Here is a 15,828-nt window from a genome sequence, read left to right as displayed (position 1 = left end):
CTAGGTTCTTAATTCTCTCTCACTGGTAGGCCTACACAATCAGCAGCAGAATATCTGTTACATCAATAATATGATTAGTTACCGAACTCAGTTACCTTATAATGTTTAATGATTTCCACCTAGTGGATCCTTGAGGCTCCAACTTGCCTCTTAATCAAATTTCCCAATAGCAACATAGCGATCTTTCTTCCACGCTATTCTTTATGCTCTTTTAATCATTCGGTAACCAATCATCTATTGGGCACATTTAACACACAACACACTTAGACTTTTGTATTTCCAAATAATCAAATTACAACTCACCTTGGCTTCCCATTTGCTTCTCGCCGGCCTGCTCTGCCTGTGTTGTTGTTGATTTGCGCGCTCCACAGGAATTCAGGTCCGACGTGAAACAATGGCCCCAAACCACAGGCCCAAAGCCTGCTCTGACTATACCACTATACTTCCCCCCTCGACACGGGTTTCGGCAACCAAACTGTGGTGAGATATTTCGTTTTAACCTTTAAATAAGTCCATTTACTAGAGAGTAAATTGTAACATAGTTTATTTACAAAACAAAAGTCCATACACGGATCCGGATCACTGCCTCCTTACACTACTTCCTCAAGATGGCAAATGACCTCCAAAAAAGGAGGTCTTACTTCTTTATAACCTTTGGTCTAGGCTCCGCCCAGACACTGTGTCTGCAGTTCACAGCGCCCTCTATCTTCCTGGAGTAGTAATGAACAGGATTATTTATCTACACTTCCACTGATCTTCCCTTTGTACTTGCTGCCTCCGTCCATCCAGCTGTTGTGTTTCATTGTTCTCATCACGAGCATCACGCCTTCCCTCCACTCCTTTTCATCCCTGCTGTGAGGTACAGAAGCTGCAGCCTCATTGTCTTCTGGAGACTTGCAGCCTGGGCAGAAACCACAAACCGAGGGGGAAAATAGGGAGGGGGGAAAAAAAATTAAAAAATAAATATATTTCAATCAGTAATGTGGAAGCAGAGTTACAAGTCCAAACCAGGAATTAAGAACTGCATTTTTTTTTTTATCAGGCATCTAAGCAGTAGCTGATAATAAGTAAAATAAAATCCAGTATGATCCAAGTAAGTTCCTGAAGAGTATTCGAACTCACATGATGAAGGCCGGCCATCTTCTTCATCATCAGGCGGTAGTCCCAGCCGCTGTAAAGGTTGTTGTCCTGACCGGGGTCGTCTTCCAACATGTACAACTCTCCAGCGTGGACATCCGATACGTTCACCTACACAGAGACAGATGGACGCGTGGATAAATATAATCTGTTATCGTCTTGGCAAATGCCTTCCAACATATTGAGCCAGACAAGATGGATAGAGCCATCGTACAGCTCTCCAGTATGAACATCTGATACATTCGCAGCGATACACAGATTAGAGAGAGACACACACAGAGACAGAGAGCGAGATGATCATCTTTCATCTGATACATTTGCTGCTTGATGCTTGAAGTCCTACCTGATATGTTTTAGGGTTAAAGCCCAGCCAGAGCGTATATCTGTAGTCCCAGGATCGCAGCGAGTAGCCCATGACCTTGATGTCCTTCAGATAAGGGAGATCCGAGTTCACCTGAGACACGAGCATAATCAAACTTTTTAATAGCGCCTTTAGAACAAGCGCACGGTGTAGAAACGCCCCTGCAGTGCTGCTGGCAAACCGACCGCTGCCAAGTCAGCGTGCCAGCCGGCCGATGGGTGCGGATGTCAGGTTGCCAAATTGTCCTGTACAGAGATTCACCTGCAGCAGCTGTACAGAGAGTCGCCTGCAGCAGCTGTACAGAGATTGGCCTGCAGCAGCTGTACAGAGTCGCCTGCAGCAGCTGTACAGAGATTGGCCTGCAGCAGCTGCGCGCTCATCTGGATATTTGAATCTAAAGATAGGGTGTCACTGGCAGGCCAGATACAAGCACCATGAGGCAAAAGCAAGAGGAGCACAAGGTGACATTGCAACATCAGAACTGAACCATGGCATTTTACAGGGCTTCAAAATCCATTCATTCAAAGTAACAACCTGACATTTTCATATAAATAAATTAATATGAAACAGTCATAGATTATCATTCATTATCATTCATCTCAGGGCATATGCAGGAATCCTGAAGGTAAATTCAATACCTTTTACAACCTTTTTTAAGACTTCTTCAAGACCTCAACCCCACTTTCGGCAATTAAGACAAATACTTTTTAAGGGCCTTAATTTTCCCTAAATTGATTGATCAACTTTTAATACTTTAAGACCCCGCGGATACCCTGTCTCTAATTGAACTCTGAATGGAATGGAATGAATGTTCATCCCATTTCTCTTCATAAATATTCATTTGTCTACGTGAACACAATTTATCCACCCATCCGTCTACTGGAGAGTCCGTCTCTGCCTCCGCCTCTCCTTCCATACCTGTGGTGTGTCAGCAGGTCTTGGGTACTGGCTAAAAGAGATGTCTTCCTCATCTTCACCTCGTTCTCTCCGTAGGAAGGTGTAGGCCAGGTTGTCCCCCTCTGTACACAGCTGCTCCTGAAGGCAACAGGAGAAAGGAGGAGAAAATGAAGGACTGTAAGGAAATGAGGCAATCAGTTAGGGCGCGTTCACACCGCGCATGTTTGAAGCTTATTCCAAGATCTGGAGCATTTAACTCAATTAACAGTAGTTCAGTTTGTTTGGCCAGATGAGATCAACAGCATCTGAACAGCAGAGAAGGTCAATTACAGCATAGAGCATCCAACATGCCTAGTTTAAGATACTGAGACAGGAATGACTGGAAGTAGTTTTGACTCCCAATATTATTTACTTCGTCAACAGTGTGAACCCAAATTAATCAAATAGAAAAATGCAACAAAGTAAACTTTTCCGCTGCAGTTGGGACAAATGGAAACAAAATGTAGGTCTAATCACAGTACACCCTTATTGTGCAAACTAGTGCTTTTTCTCTAAAAAGACTGAATGAGTGAAGGTTCGTCCCTTTGATACCTTGAAAGAAACATCGGGACAAGGTTCAGGTGCTCGTAGGCCAGCCATGTAGGAGACCGTAGGAAAGACATCCACCAACTCCACCACGTTCCTTATTACTCTGTCGACTAGAGAGAGAGAGAGAGAGACACACACACACACACACACACACACACACACACACACAGCCAGTCATCTAGCCGTAGAGGACGTAAAAGTGAAGTTATCCCTACATTTAAGTAGACGACCAGTACTTGAATTTCATCATCATTGCACCATTATCCTTTTGAAGTAAAAAGCGTATGCAGGCAAAATATTAAAACAATGTATCCCCGTTTAAAAAAATAATAGAGTACAACTGGTGCTCTCTATGTATATGAAAGACTATCAAAGATAAGTTGTCATTTTTGTACCCCCCCAAAAGAAGGTGTTGCAGGGGCAAACAAAGACCAAGAATCAAAAACTGACAGTGACTATTTACATGGACAGCAATAATCTGTCTGTTGCCCTTAATATAAATAAAACAATATTTCAATGGTGTTTACATCAGTTGCTTTAGTATATCCCATTCATATTCCCATGATACAGAGCATGGTCGGGTTAATATAACTGAAGATGCACGCCCACATGATGTACCTACGTCACCCACATGACATCCACATCACGCCCACATGACGTGTCTACTTTGGAGTTTCCCTACTGAAATTAACCTGAAACCCTTTGTCATGTTTCTACGGTGTTAGGGACTAAATGTTGGGACTTATTTTTTACCGGTGGCTGGAAGCTGTCTGCTAGAGGTCTTTGTTGAGACCATCGATGCATGCAGCTACTTTCCACCACCTATTTGTTGCAGAGGATAGGACACAATTACAATCTTTGTACGTGAAGTTCAAAACCCGCTGCTCGTCTCGCAACAGATGCTCCAAGCTGCGACAGAACAGAAGTGAGCATATGCTGTGTGTGTATATAAAAAAACAACACACCGAGCTGGCTTGTTGGCATGTCAAAGCCAACTGGAATAACATGCATCGTCAAGCAGTTTGACTGCAGTGCACGTCGCAAAATGCTGTGGAAACTCCGATATGACACCATATACAGGTGTTTACATGTCTACAATGCACTTCAATAATGAGAGTAAAATCGGAATACTCCACGTCTTAATTCGACTATTGCTTACTCTGACTATGACCTTATTCAGGTTAAGGTAATCTGAAAACACAGTTTACATGGCAGTGTCTTATTCAGAGTATTACGTTAACAGAGTTCAGATCGAATTATTGCAGTCCATGTTTAACGTACTCTTGTGTTGTCTTTTGACTCAATCTTTTGATCCATATTAAACTCTAGATGAGAAAAGAGTACTATATGCATGTCACTATCAAATGGAAAAAACAACTGTACTTCATAGTAGAAGGGTCTCACTCTTAAAGCATCTTGAAGCTGATTGGTTGAAGACGTCAATAAAAGAGAAGGTGGACTCCTGACTCGGCCTATGACGGGCTGTGGTAACTCCAGGAACGTAGAAGATGAGCGGGACACGAGTGGACACATCAAAATTAGAGTATTTCGCCCACTCACCATGCTCACCTAATGACCAGCCTGGGATATACAGAGAGAAAGAGAGATATCAGCACAGAGGCAAGTCAAGTCACTACAGTGAAGCGTGTGTAACCCACTCACCGTATTCAGAAAGACTGAATAAATAAAATGGACAGCCATGTTCAAACATTTAAGAAATACAGCTTTAAATACAGAAGAGTGTTTGAGGTACTCTAATGCATTTCACAGATGTTTTCCCCAGACAGTCATGTTAAATCTGCATGCCACTTGATTGGGCTAGCTAGGCTCAGTACATGTCAAACATGTCATTTAATTTACTTCACTCCAGCATCCTCCACTGAAGGAGACTTTAAAGAGCTTCTTCCCCTCTCCAACATTGAAAGCAGGAGAGTGTGTATATAACTTCCAAAATACAAAGTAAAAAAGAGAGGTAGTGCAGGAAAAGAGGATTTTTTTTAAAAGAGTAGACCCAAACATGGGCTGGAGGAAGTAAGGGCACAATATGCCGTTACCACACTGCCATCTAGTGGAGAAAGGACAAGCTCAACTGTCACATGTGACAGCAATATTTTACATGTCCTTACTGACATGTGAGTTTTTCATCTCCTTACCAATGATGGCAAAGAAACAGAGAGAGTGTGTGAACTGTGAACTAAGCATCATCAGACATTAATGCTACGAGGTATGTGTGCATGTGTGTGTTATGCATGTGTACTAACCATGATCTGAGCTGAACACCACCATGGTATTGTGAGCCAGCCCAAGCTCATCAAGAGTCCTGAGCAGTTGTCCAACCTGAGCATCCAAATAGGAAACCGCAGCAAAGTAGTGCTGACGGATACGCAGCTGGAAGCATGACAGAAAACACAGTTTGCACTGAGAAATTAGTACTGACCGTGAGAGTCCAAGTTCCCAGTACAAATGTAACCGGGCATAAGTGTGTATGAGGGGAGGGGAGGGCTCTATCTTGATGAAGGTCAAGGAGAGGAAAAGGGTTGGCTGCAACTTGGATTGCCTTGGACCTCTTTTGTTCCACATGACCAGCAGACCCTTATTTTAACCAAAAAGAGCACCAAACCCAAGAATCACAACATAACATTAGAAGCTGAGAAGCTTAGAGGTGGTTTTAATCAACAGCCTACAAGCCTTTTTTCTTTACCTGTATGTATTTTTGTGGCTAATTGCAGGCTAATACAGGGTACAATGTGAGATGGTATGGGCTCTGGTCAACAACTGAGGGCAACATGGAACCAAAATACAGATGATATGGTGTTAAATGCATCTGTGGCCAGTTCACACCTGGAAGTCTTTAGGAATCGGTCCATAGGGGAAGCTAGCATTGAGTTTCTGAACATCTTCTCTCAGCCTCAGGTCCATCCAGGGGTTGTAGGCCACAGGGGGGAGGAGGTTGGGAACATTGGGATCAGGGGCAAGGGTCATTTGATCAATGGGATACAGACTCAGGTACTCCTGAAATACACAAACACACAAAGTGTTATTGCTAATGTAGAGCACTTCTTAAAATTAAACTTCTGACAAAAGGGGGGGAAACCCATCACATAACGACGCCTTGCACTGTTGGCTTTGTGGTGATTTTTATTTTATGGGTTTTCTGTTTTGAATATGCATCCGCCTAGAGGGTCCAAGGTCCACCCTCCACAGTCTCAATAAATCGAGTGGGAAATACTGCATTGTGTTTTGGGCTGCACCCAAGCTTCCAATTGGAGACATAAATTATTTCGTGAACTTGCCATGAAATGAAATGGAAAAAGAAAAAAATGCACTTTATTAAGGGCATTTCAGATCTGCCGAGTCTGCTTGCTCGGTTCGGACCAGAAGGGAGAACACACACATACACGAGAGTGAGAATGGGAGAGACAGCGCGCGCCAGGGCAGAAAACCAGAATGCATATCTGCACAGACCTCTCAGCTCTCAGTCATTAAACTCCTCTACAATTCCCAATTCTAAACAGATTACTGTCATTCAACTTTATCTGTAATCAGAAAAGTCCTGATGGTCAATTCCCTGTGCCAACCATGCTTCTATCATCTGTCAATCAAAGGCCACGACCCGAAATGCAAGTGTTGGACAAGCTGTAATTTGGCTCAGGTAATTGGGCTCAGGAATTTTGAAATAAATAAATAAATAAATAAATAAATAAATAAATAAATAAATAAAATCTCAAATTCTGCCTACAGTAGCTTCCTGCAGTTGGGTCGGATCGAGGTCGGATCATGTCATCACCATAAATGAACCGTACCAGTTTGTTTGGAACTGCAGTGAGACATCCCTGAATTCAAGTGTGTTACAGTGGAAATATACTGTATGTTAGCAATGCAACAGTAGAAATTATCTTTAAAAAAAATTAAACTGTTTCAAAGAAGAAAGACCTCTATTCAACTTGTAGAACATTAGACCAACAACAAACTGATTGAATTTGGGTCAAATTAGAGTTGACAAATCTAAGTTGCTTCAAGGGAGAATTGCACTGATTATCTCTCAAATTCAATAAGCTACCTTAACTGCATTATAACCCCCTTAACATAACAAGTAGTGTTTTTATTTTCGTCTAGATGAGTGACAAAACGGCACTCTATATATAGGGACTCGGGAGGGTAGCCACTAGCCAGTACTGACCACCAAACTCAGGAACTAGCTAGTACACAGGAAAGGAATTGGGATCCAAGATAGTATGTGGCTATAGAGTACTGCAGGAATGAGTCCGGAAGCCCTGGATGCTATAGCACTTTATGTGTAAAAGTGAAGGGATTTTTGGATGGGAATTTCGGTTAAATGCATGAAATAAGGTCTGTGGTTAACAACGTTTATCAAACAGCGCAGCGAAGTTTTGTGTTCAGCAAGATAATCTTCTAATGAGGACCACTTTTATGACATTTGATGCGTAAATGTGTGTTGTTTTTTTACACGATTTTCAGAAGGGAAAAAATGCTTCAAAAGTCATAAAAGTGGTTCTCATTTATGAAGATTATCTTGCTGAACACAAACTTCACCGTTTCATAAACTTTTGTTAACCACAGACCTTATTTCATGCATTTAACTGAAATGCCCATACAAAAATCCCATTGCCTTTTACACCTACAAACCAGGAAGTGCAGGGACTTCTGGGTGAGCCTACAAACGTATGTCATCCCTGTGGTACTGTGATGTGGAACTATACACAATGTATTAAGCTAAATCTATGCTTCGTCACACGACACTTTCTGAAACTGTCTCTTGACAGAGAAAGCTGTCTCGACACTTTGTTCTGTCTCTTTCTGATGTCATATCTGACGAGAGACAATTTCTAAAGTGTCTCACAACAATGCATTAATTAAGACTGAACATGACAGTATGTATATATATATATATAAAAAATAATGGGACCGTTCATGAACGCACGCATTGGCCAAAGTATTAACCAAATTATTTAATTAATCAAATTAATAAAAAATTATTTACGTGAGCAACATTAAGTCTGTTAGAGGTTCGAAATGTCGGTTACAATACACATTTAATTGCACAGCCCTGGCTTTTAATTCACTTGGTAGGAGGCTGCTCTGCTTTGCTGCCACACTGTTCTCTGCTCTGTCACTCTCCTCTTCTCATTCTCTCTTCCTGCTCCATGCCATATTGCATCTGCCATACATCTACATCAGTCTTCATCAAGTTCAACTCACAGATGTACCTCTCAATCCTAGCTTTCATGGCCTCTTTTTCTTTTACACGGTTTCAGCATCTGTGCAATCCAATTGAATACCCAGCCTCAGTGGGAATTACATTCTCAGGTAGCTTAAAGGTGATTGTTATCTTATCAAGTTGAATACAACATTCGCCGTGGCACATGGTTTGACCTGTTGCACACTACCTTCCTCTTGTCCGGGCTCCATCTTCTCTTTTCTCCTCCATGTTAATGCCATCATTCTGTGGCATTATTTGCTCAGTGGGGTTTGCAGGCTGTGGGATTTATCTGAGTTGAACAGAGCACTTTGGTGACTTTGCTGTACCAGCTCAGTGGCCTTGTGGTCCGAGTGTCCGCCCTGAGACTGGGAGGTCGTGAGTTCGATCCCCGGCCGAGTCATACCAAAGACTATAAAAATGGGACCCGTTTGCCTCCTTGCTTGGCACTCGGCATCAAAAGGGTTGGAATTGGGGGGTTAGATCACCATATGATTCCCGAGCGCGGCGCTGCTGCCGCTTCCCCAGGGGATGGGTCAAATGCGGAGAACAAATTTCACACATTGGGTGACAATCAGTGGGACTTTGCCTTTACCGGCTCCTAAAGCACAATGTGCCTTTTTTATGATGTCATGTACCTGTGGTATCCTGAAGGGTATATGTGGTTTGTGAAAGCCCACGGCCAGGAAGAAGGGCGTGTCATCATTACTTCTGCTCTTCAGTAATCTCACGGCCTCCTCTGTGCTCTCCAGGTCAGGAAGAGTTTTCCCAGGCTGCTCCGCTACCTTCACCGCACACAGGAGATTGGCGTGCAGTTTACCGTCCTCTCCTTTACACATCTGGAAACAAGGGACAGGGCAAGGGACAGTGGTTATATACAAATAAATGATTGGGAGTCAAGAACACTTTATTTTTCTTAGAAGATGAGTTGTTGACCCAATCCGCTACTTCATATACCAGGAAGAAATTATACATTTAGACATACAAGCTAGTACTCAATGGCTGTTGCATTCACCAAAACACGTGTGGAACCAATCCAAATGTGTAAGGTAACATCAAGAGTCAAGACCAGGTAACAAACAAGCTAAATAAATGTTTAGATTTTGTTGGTATATGATCTAAAACCACATGGTGTGGGGATGGGAACATCTGATCTCCATCTCTGTGTGTTCATCTACAGAAGAGGAACTACTGTATATTAAAGGAGCGGGCCTCTTCTGCAATGAATTGAGGAAGAGTTCCTTTCCCTGAAAATGAAAGTAGCAATAGAGTAGACATGGATTGCAGTAGACACTTATTTTAGTTTTTATTTGTTTCGCCAGTAACATTTCACTGTACACAACATGTTGGCATACAATTTACCCTCTGCTACCTTACAGAGCAGCAGACTAAGGAATGGCATCGTACTGTATAATTTAATTAAATTGTTATTTTATAAATTATATAATTAAGAATAATATATATAATTATAATAGTTATTTAGTGATATCCCCCTTTTTTTTTATGGTCAGTTTCCCAGGCTTTGTCAACCACTTATGGTGAAAATACGATTGTCACAGTCACATTCTCCTCTTAGTCATGTGCACAGGGAAACAAACCCGTCTTGTTATTCTCCTCTTAGTCATGTGCACAGGGAAACAAACCCATTATAGCGTGAGAGGGAGGCCAAGGAGCAGCTGAAGTATTGAGAAAGCAGTGGGCTTCACAGGCATGGGGCAAAATTACCACAAAGGTGCAATGTCACTGCAATTTGCGGAGAAGATTCTGTGAGAGCTTTGCAGGCCTGAGGGAAACAGAGCCACTGATACTTTAGCCACTGCACTTGTCAGCTGCAGCCATGTTGGCTCCATGTACTTTGAGATTTTGGGGTCACTATTCAGTACATTTTCATTGCAGCAGTGGTTTGTCAGTACACACACACACACACACACACACACACACACACACACACACACACACACACACACACACACACACACACACACACACACACACACACACACACACACACACACACACACACACCTCTGAAGTAGACGTGAGACTTCTTTTTGGTACCTTTTCTTTTTCATATATGAATGAAGGAGGGTGATAGGGGGGGATGGACCAGCTGTAGGGGAAGTCATCAGTGTGGTTGGAGGCGATGCCTAAAGGTAAAAAAACAAAAAAAAACAAAGAGAAAACAAAGCATAGTTATCACTGTACATTTGGATAGACAAAATTAAGTTAAATGGACTGTTTTGGTTGTATATTTTGTAAGCATCAAAGGGATGCCTATTGGTTTAAAATAGCTCAATCAACCTATAACTTAATCAAAGCCTCTTTCATTTTGTCTTTATTCAACTCATTCAACTTACTTACAGTGTGAGGAGATCAGTCTTTCTCACCTGGATGAAATATCTTGCCCACAGACATGGTGTCATAGCCCTGGGATTTAAAGTACTGCGGGAGCGTGGTGTAGTTTCCAGCATGGACTCTCCAATAGGAGTTAAAATCATAGAGTCTGGTCGTGTCTGGTCTGCGACTCGTTAACATAGACGTGCGGCTGGGACCACACACGGCTTGCTGAGAGACAGAGTAATTTATGAAGCAGCAACATTTCAATGAGCTCACATAATCAGTCTGGGTCTCTCCTTCTCACACACACCACCTCAAGCTGCTCTAACAATTTCAGATGCATATGAAAGCTGCCAGCTAACCTGTGCATATGCGTTAAAGAAGACTTGGCTTTTGGAGGCCAGCTGGTCAATATTTGGTGATTTGACCACTGTGTCCCCATAGCAGCCCAGTGATGTCCGCAGGTCGTCCGCCATAATGAAAAGGACATTTTGCCTCTCTGCAAACAAAAGGAAGACATTGGGAGTGGACACACAGCTTTGAGTCAACCATTAGAAATCACTTAATGCATAGTTTCCAATGTGTGCAAGCTGTGACTGTCGTTAGGAAGGTAAGGTTAACAGCAAGTGTGGCCCGTGAACACTAGGTTACGACTAACGTTCTGAAAACATGATACTTTCTAAATGGATATAAAACACTAAAATGTTGGGTCAATATATAGTTCAAACTAAAACCACTAACTAAAACTAACGTTAAACTACAGCTATAGACCCTGTCTGAAAACTAGCTGAATAGTCAAATTCAACTACAATTTGTAAAAAAAAAGAAAAGAAAAAAATATAGCCTATGTACCGTTGACCTATTATCCTATTTCCAACTTCCCATAGGTGTTCCAGTGTCGGGGCTCTAATCAATGTCTTGCACCCGTTTTACTTCCTGCCTTTTAGACAAAAAATAAAATGATTTCGGTGGGATGTGAAATATGGTAAAAGTAAATTGGTAACACTTCATAATACTGTAACACAAAAAATGGGTAGTTACTGAGGAACGAGTAAGGAACGAACCATTAGTTCATGAATAGTTAATGATTAGTTAATGAGTAGTTGATAGGTAGTTCCTTAATGGTAGTTACTTAAGAACTGACCATTAGTTACCATGTTAACGAACCAGTAAGTAATGATTACTTCCCTAAAAATTTTTTTTTTAAATATTTCACTAGTTCATGAACAGGTAGTTCCTTAAGAACTGACTATTAGTTACCATGTTCGTGAGCATGACTCCACCAAATACTTATCAGTTGTTCATGAGTACTCATCGTTACTTCATGATTACCTTACCATTACTTACCATGTTAGTGCATCATTACTTCCTGCTTACTTTACCATTAGTTCCCATGTTTGTGCCCCCTCAAGTAAAGGAGTACATCTTACTGAGTTGTTACTAAGGAATACACGATTACTTACCAAAGTAAGCAGGAAGTAATGGTGTATCCCTTAGTAACTACTCAGTAAGATGTACTGCTTTACTTGAGGGGGCACAAACATGGGAACTAATGGTAAAGTAAGCAGGAAGTAATGCTGTATTCCTTCGTTACTACTCAGTAAGATGTACTCCTTTACTTGAGGGGGCACAAACATGGGAACTAATGGTAAAGTAAGCAGGAAGTAATGATGCACTAACATGGTAAGTAATGGTAAGGTAATCATGAAGTAACGATGAGTACTCATGAACAACTGGTAAGTGGTGGAGTCATGCTCACGAACATGGTAACTAATAGTCAGTTCTTAAGGAACTACCTGTTCATGAACTAGTGAAATATTAAAAAAAAAAAAAAAATTAGGGAAGTAATCATTACTTACTGGTTTGTTAACATGGTAACTAATGGTCAGTTCTTAAGTAACTACCATGGGAACTAATGGTCAGTTCTTAAGTAACTACCATTAAGGATCTTTAAGGAACTACCCATTAACTATTAATGAACTAGTGAATGAAAACAAATGAAAAAAAAAATTTTTTAGGGAAGTAATCATTACTTACTGGTTCGTTAACATGGTAACTAATGGTCAGTTCTTAAGTAACTACCATTAAAGAACTACCTATCAACTACTCATTAACTAATCATTAACTATTCATGAACTAATGGTTCGTTCCTTACTCGTTCCTCAGTAACTACCCATTTTTTGTGTTACAGTATTATGAAGTGTTACCAGTAAATTAAACGCTAAATAATAACAAATATAACGCCAAGTAAAACCAGTAACGTTACAACTGAATCATTAGCACTCTAACAAACCCAAGTGTGAACCACTGACCTATATGGTCGAGTTTGATACTTTGATTACTCCTGCCATACTGTTTTTTATAAAGAAAACAATCAAACGTGGTCAACGCACGGTCTGCCATCTAATTCATGTCTGCTGAAAGTCCAAAGTAAACTTCACCTCTTCTCGCAACGACAGCAAGTGTGACGGTGTGGAGCAGCAGGAGGGCGAGCCACGTCTGGAGTCTGACGGATACAAACATCTCGGTTTACCGCACAAAACAACAAAGACACGATGTCCTGCAAAATCAGTCACTGAACAACAAGTCTAATATGGCATTTCGCTGACATTATCCATCGTGCTGCCGCTGTCAGGTGTCAACCGTGTCAACAAACCCAGCGTGTCGCTGTCTTTAAATAACTTCCTGATTATCTGCGTCTCCCGCCTGCTGCGTTTTGATTGGTCCAGTCATCAGTCGCCCCGCCCCAAAACCCTAATCACATTAGCTAAGTGACATGTCAATCATTAGAGAAACTCAGAGCATGTACGCCACAGTCGATTCAATTTACAATATTGAAAAGAAGAATACGGATAGGGGGTTTATTTGTGATTCACGTACAGACTATTTGATGATTACCACAGTTAGCTACCTCTAGATCTATACAAATGCATCAAAGAGTTTAAGTAATGAAGTAGGGAAGTCAAATCACAGGTTTAAATCAGATTTATTACAACAACAATAGCAAACGAGATGCTTTATTATTTGTGGGTGTGTACAGAGATGGGCAGTATTTTAAATACATGTATTTAAAATACGTATTTCAAATACATTTGTGTATTTTGTAATTTGTATTTGGCTGGACCGAGAAAAATAAGATGTAATTTGTATCAAGATACTTTCAGACCTTGTATTTTGTGTATTTTAAATACATAAAATACTTTTTTCTTTCATTTTATGTTATTTGATTCTCAAATTGACACATTCTTACCATTGACACAGGTTTAAACTGTGGAGGAAAGAAATGTGACATGTCACTTCTACTATAGAAACACAGCATCAGGCAGCCTACACAGTATGTAATGGAGAGAGTTCCTGGAAACAGGCGAGTTGAATTCACAGTTGAAGACTTGTAACATTACTCACATTGGGTTGCAAACAGGAAAGAACGTGAAGTTTCTTCTTTCTTAACATTTTCACAACACAACCGACTTCTGCTTATCTTATCTTCCTCTCCGCCTTACCACTTCTCTGAACTGGGGATAAGGTACGCTTTGAACAAACTCAACGACAAATCAGAGGCAGAGTAGGGTGGGTCTTGAGTCAGACTTCACATCACTTCTTCGTCTAGTATGAAGCCTTGTGTTGGTGGAAATTCCCCCAGAGATAAATTACTAATATAAATTGATGATTAGATATTGCATGCACTGGCCTATCTGCAAATGAAACGGTTTACTGCATATTCAAACCTGTGTATCATAGTGTATGTATCAAGACACAACTAATTATCTTCTTAATTAAAATTGGCAAAGTGGGTGGCAGTGTGTGTGGCGGCAGTGTGGGTCATGATTGTGATGTCATCAGTGATGTCACTCGATCAATTGTGATGTCATCAGTGATGTCACTCGAGCCACTGATTGCTCAACTGTGATGTTACTTAGGCAGTTGTGATGTCATCAGTGATGTCACTCGAGCAACTCTGATGTAGTATGAGCCGATGGCGCACATTTGCACGATGGCACCAAGGTGGGTGGGCGGTGTCTGTCTGTCTGTCAGTCATGATTTTGGGAGCCCGTGGAGCCGGCGATTTCCATAACTGCAGCCATGGCGCATCATCTCCAGGGATACTGTTATGATGTCAGATATCTAGGGCTAACATGGTCAAAGTTCCAAAGCTTGAGGTTAACATGTAGAAATGCTGCCTGTAAGTCAAAAGCCCTCACAGAAGGTGATTAACAGCTGAAGTGAGGGAGAAATTAGCTGTGCTGAAAAACAGCTAAAACTGAAATGAAAGAACTGTAATGTGTTAGAGGGTACACAATAGGGTTGTGCGATGTCACCTAAATAACCATCGTGATGGTTCCACAGTGAAACATTGCGATGGACGTTGGCATCGTCGTTGACGGGGGGTGGGGTTAAGTAATGATTTATGAAATCCATGCGGTGCCATTTGGCTGCGCCACTGCAATGTACGTTCACGTTTACAACAGGACAGCTGAGCTCTACATGTCATGAGAGACCAGCGGGCTTGGATAGGCTACTACTACACAGAGCCAGGCAATTCAAACAGTAGGCTATCACTACCAGCAATATTGAAAGGCGCAAAACAATCAAACGTTAACGTTACAGATCGTGACCAACAACGTGTGTGTGTTTAATTTAACTAGCTGGCAGAAAAGGGGCATAATTAGTGGTGGCTAACGTTAGATTTGTGTGGGCTCAGTTTTGAACCTAACATTGGGTTACCTTAAGGAGGGATAGAAACACAGCATCAGGCAGCCTACACAGTATGTAGGCCTAATGGAGAGAGTTCCTGGAAACAGGCGAGTTGAATTCACAGTTGAAGACTTGTAACATTACTCACATTGGGTTGCAAACAGGAAAGAACGTGAAGTTTCTTCTTTCTTAACATTTTCACAACACAACCGACTTCTGCTTATCTTATCTTCCTCTCCGCCTTACCACTCCTCTGAACTGGGGATAAGGTACGTTTTGCCGCTTGTTTAATGCCGCCTGTGCGTCCCCCGTGTGTCGCGGTTGAGTGGAGATAGCCTTTTTTATTATTAAATCTGCCAAATTTTTAATTCAAACAGATAATCACGATGGTCCGATGTCAGAGGTCGATGGGGGTCGGCAGGGCCGGTTCCAGAACAAGATGACTAGGGGTGCATCCTAGATAGGAAGGGGTGCAGATGCCCGGCCAAAGGCTGGGCCCACTCGGGTGGCCGGCCGAAGGCCGGCCGCCCGAAAAATTTGACATGTTATTTTACTAAAAATAATGCATTTGACCATCATTTCAAGTAGAATGATA

General features: G+C 41.6%; 1 protein-coding gene across 1 annotated transcript; it reads right to left on the bottom strand.

The window, feature by feature from the left end:
* Positions 1-536: 536 nt before the first annotated feature.
* On the bottom strand, positions 537-13,182 carry ids (iduronate 2-sulfatase). The gene is made up of 13 exons (XM_083651983.1): positions 12,980-13,182; positions 10,901-11,037; positions 10,589-10,766; positions 10,260-10,348; positions 8,840-9,040; positions 5,825-5,995; positions 5,245-5,371; positions 4,388-4,564; positions 2,987-3,093; positions 2,417-2,533; positions 1,481-1,591; positions 1,123-1,248; positions 537-901 (listed from the first exon to the last, which is right to left on the bottom strand). Exons 1-13 carry the CDS (start codon positions 13,059-13,061, stop codon positions 821-823), a joined length of 1,704 nt encoding a protein of 567 aa, XP_083508109.1. The 5' UTR covers positions 13,062-13,182; the 3' UTR covers positions 537-820.
* Positions 13,183-15,828: the final 2,646 nt, after the last annotated feature.

Source organism: Poromitra crassiceps (assembly GCF_964638095.1).
Source record: "Poromitra crassiceps genome assembly, chromosome: 15".
Taxonomy (NCBI): Eukaryota; Metazoa; Chordata; class Actinopteri; order Beryciformes; family Melamphaidae; genus Poromitra; species Poromitra crassiceps.
This window is presented reverse-complemented; position numbering and strand designations above follow the sequence as displayed.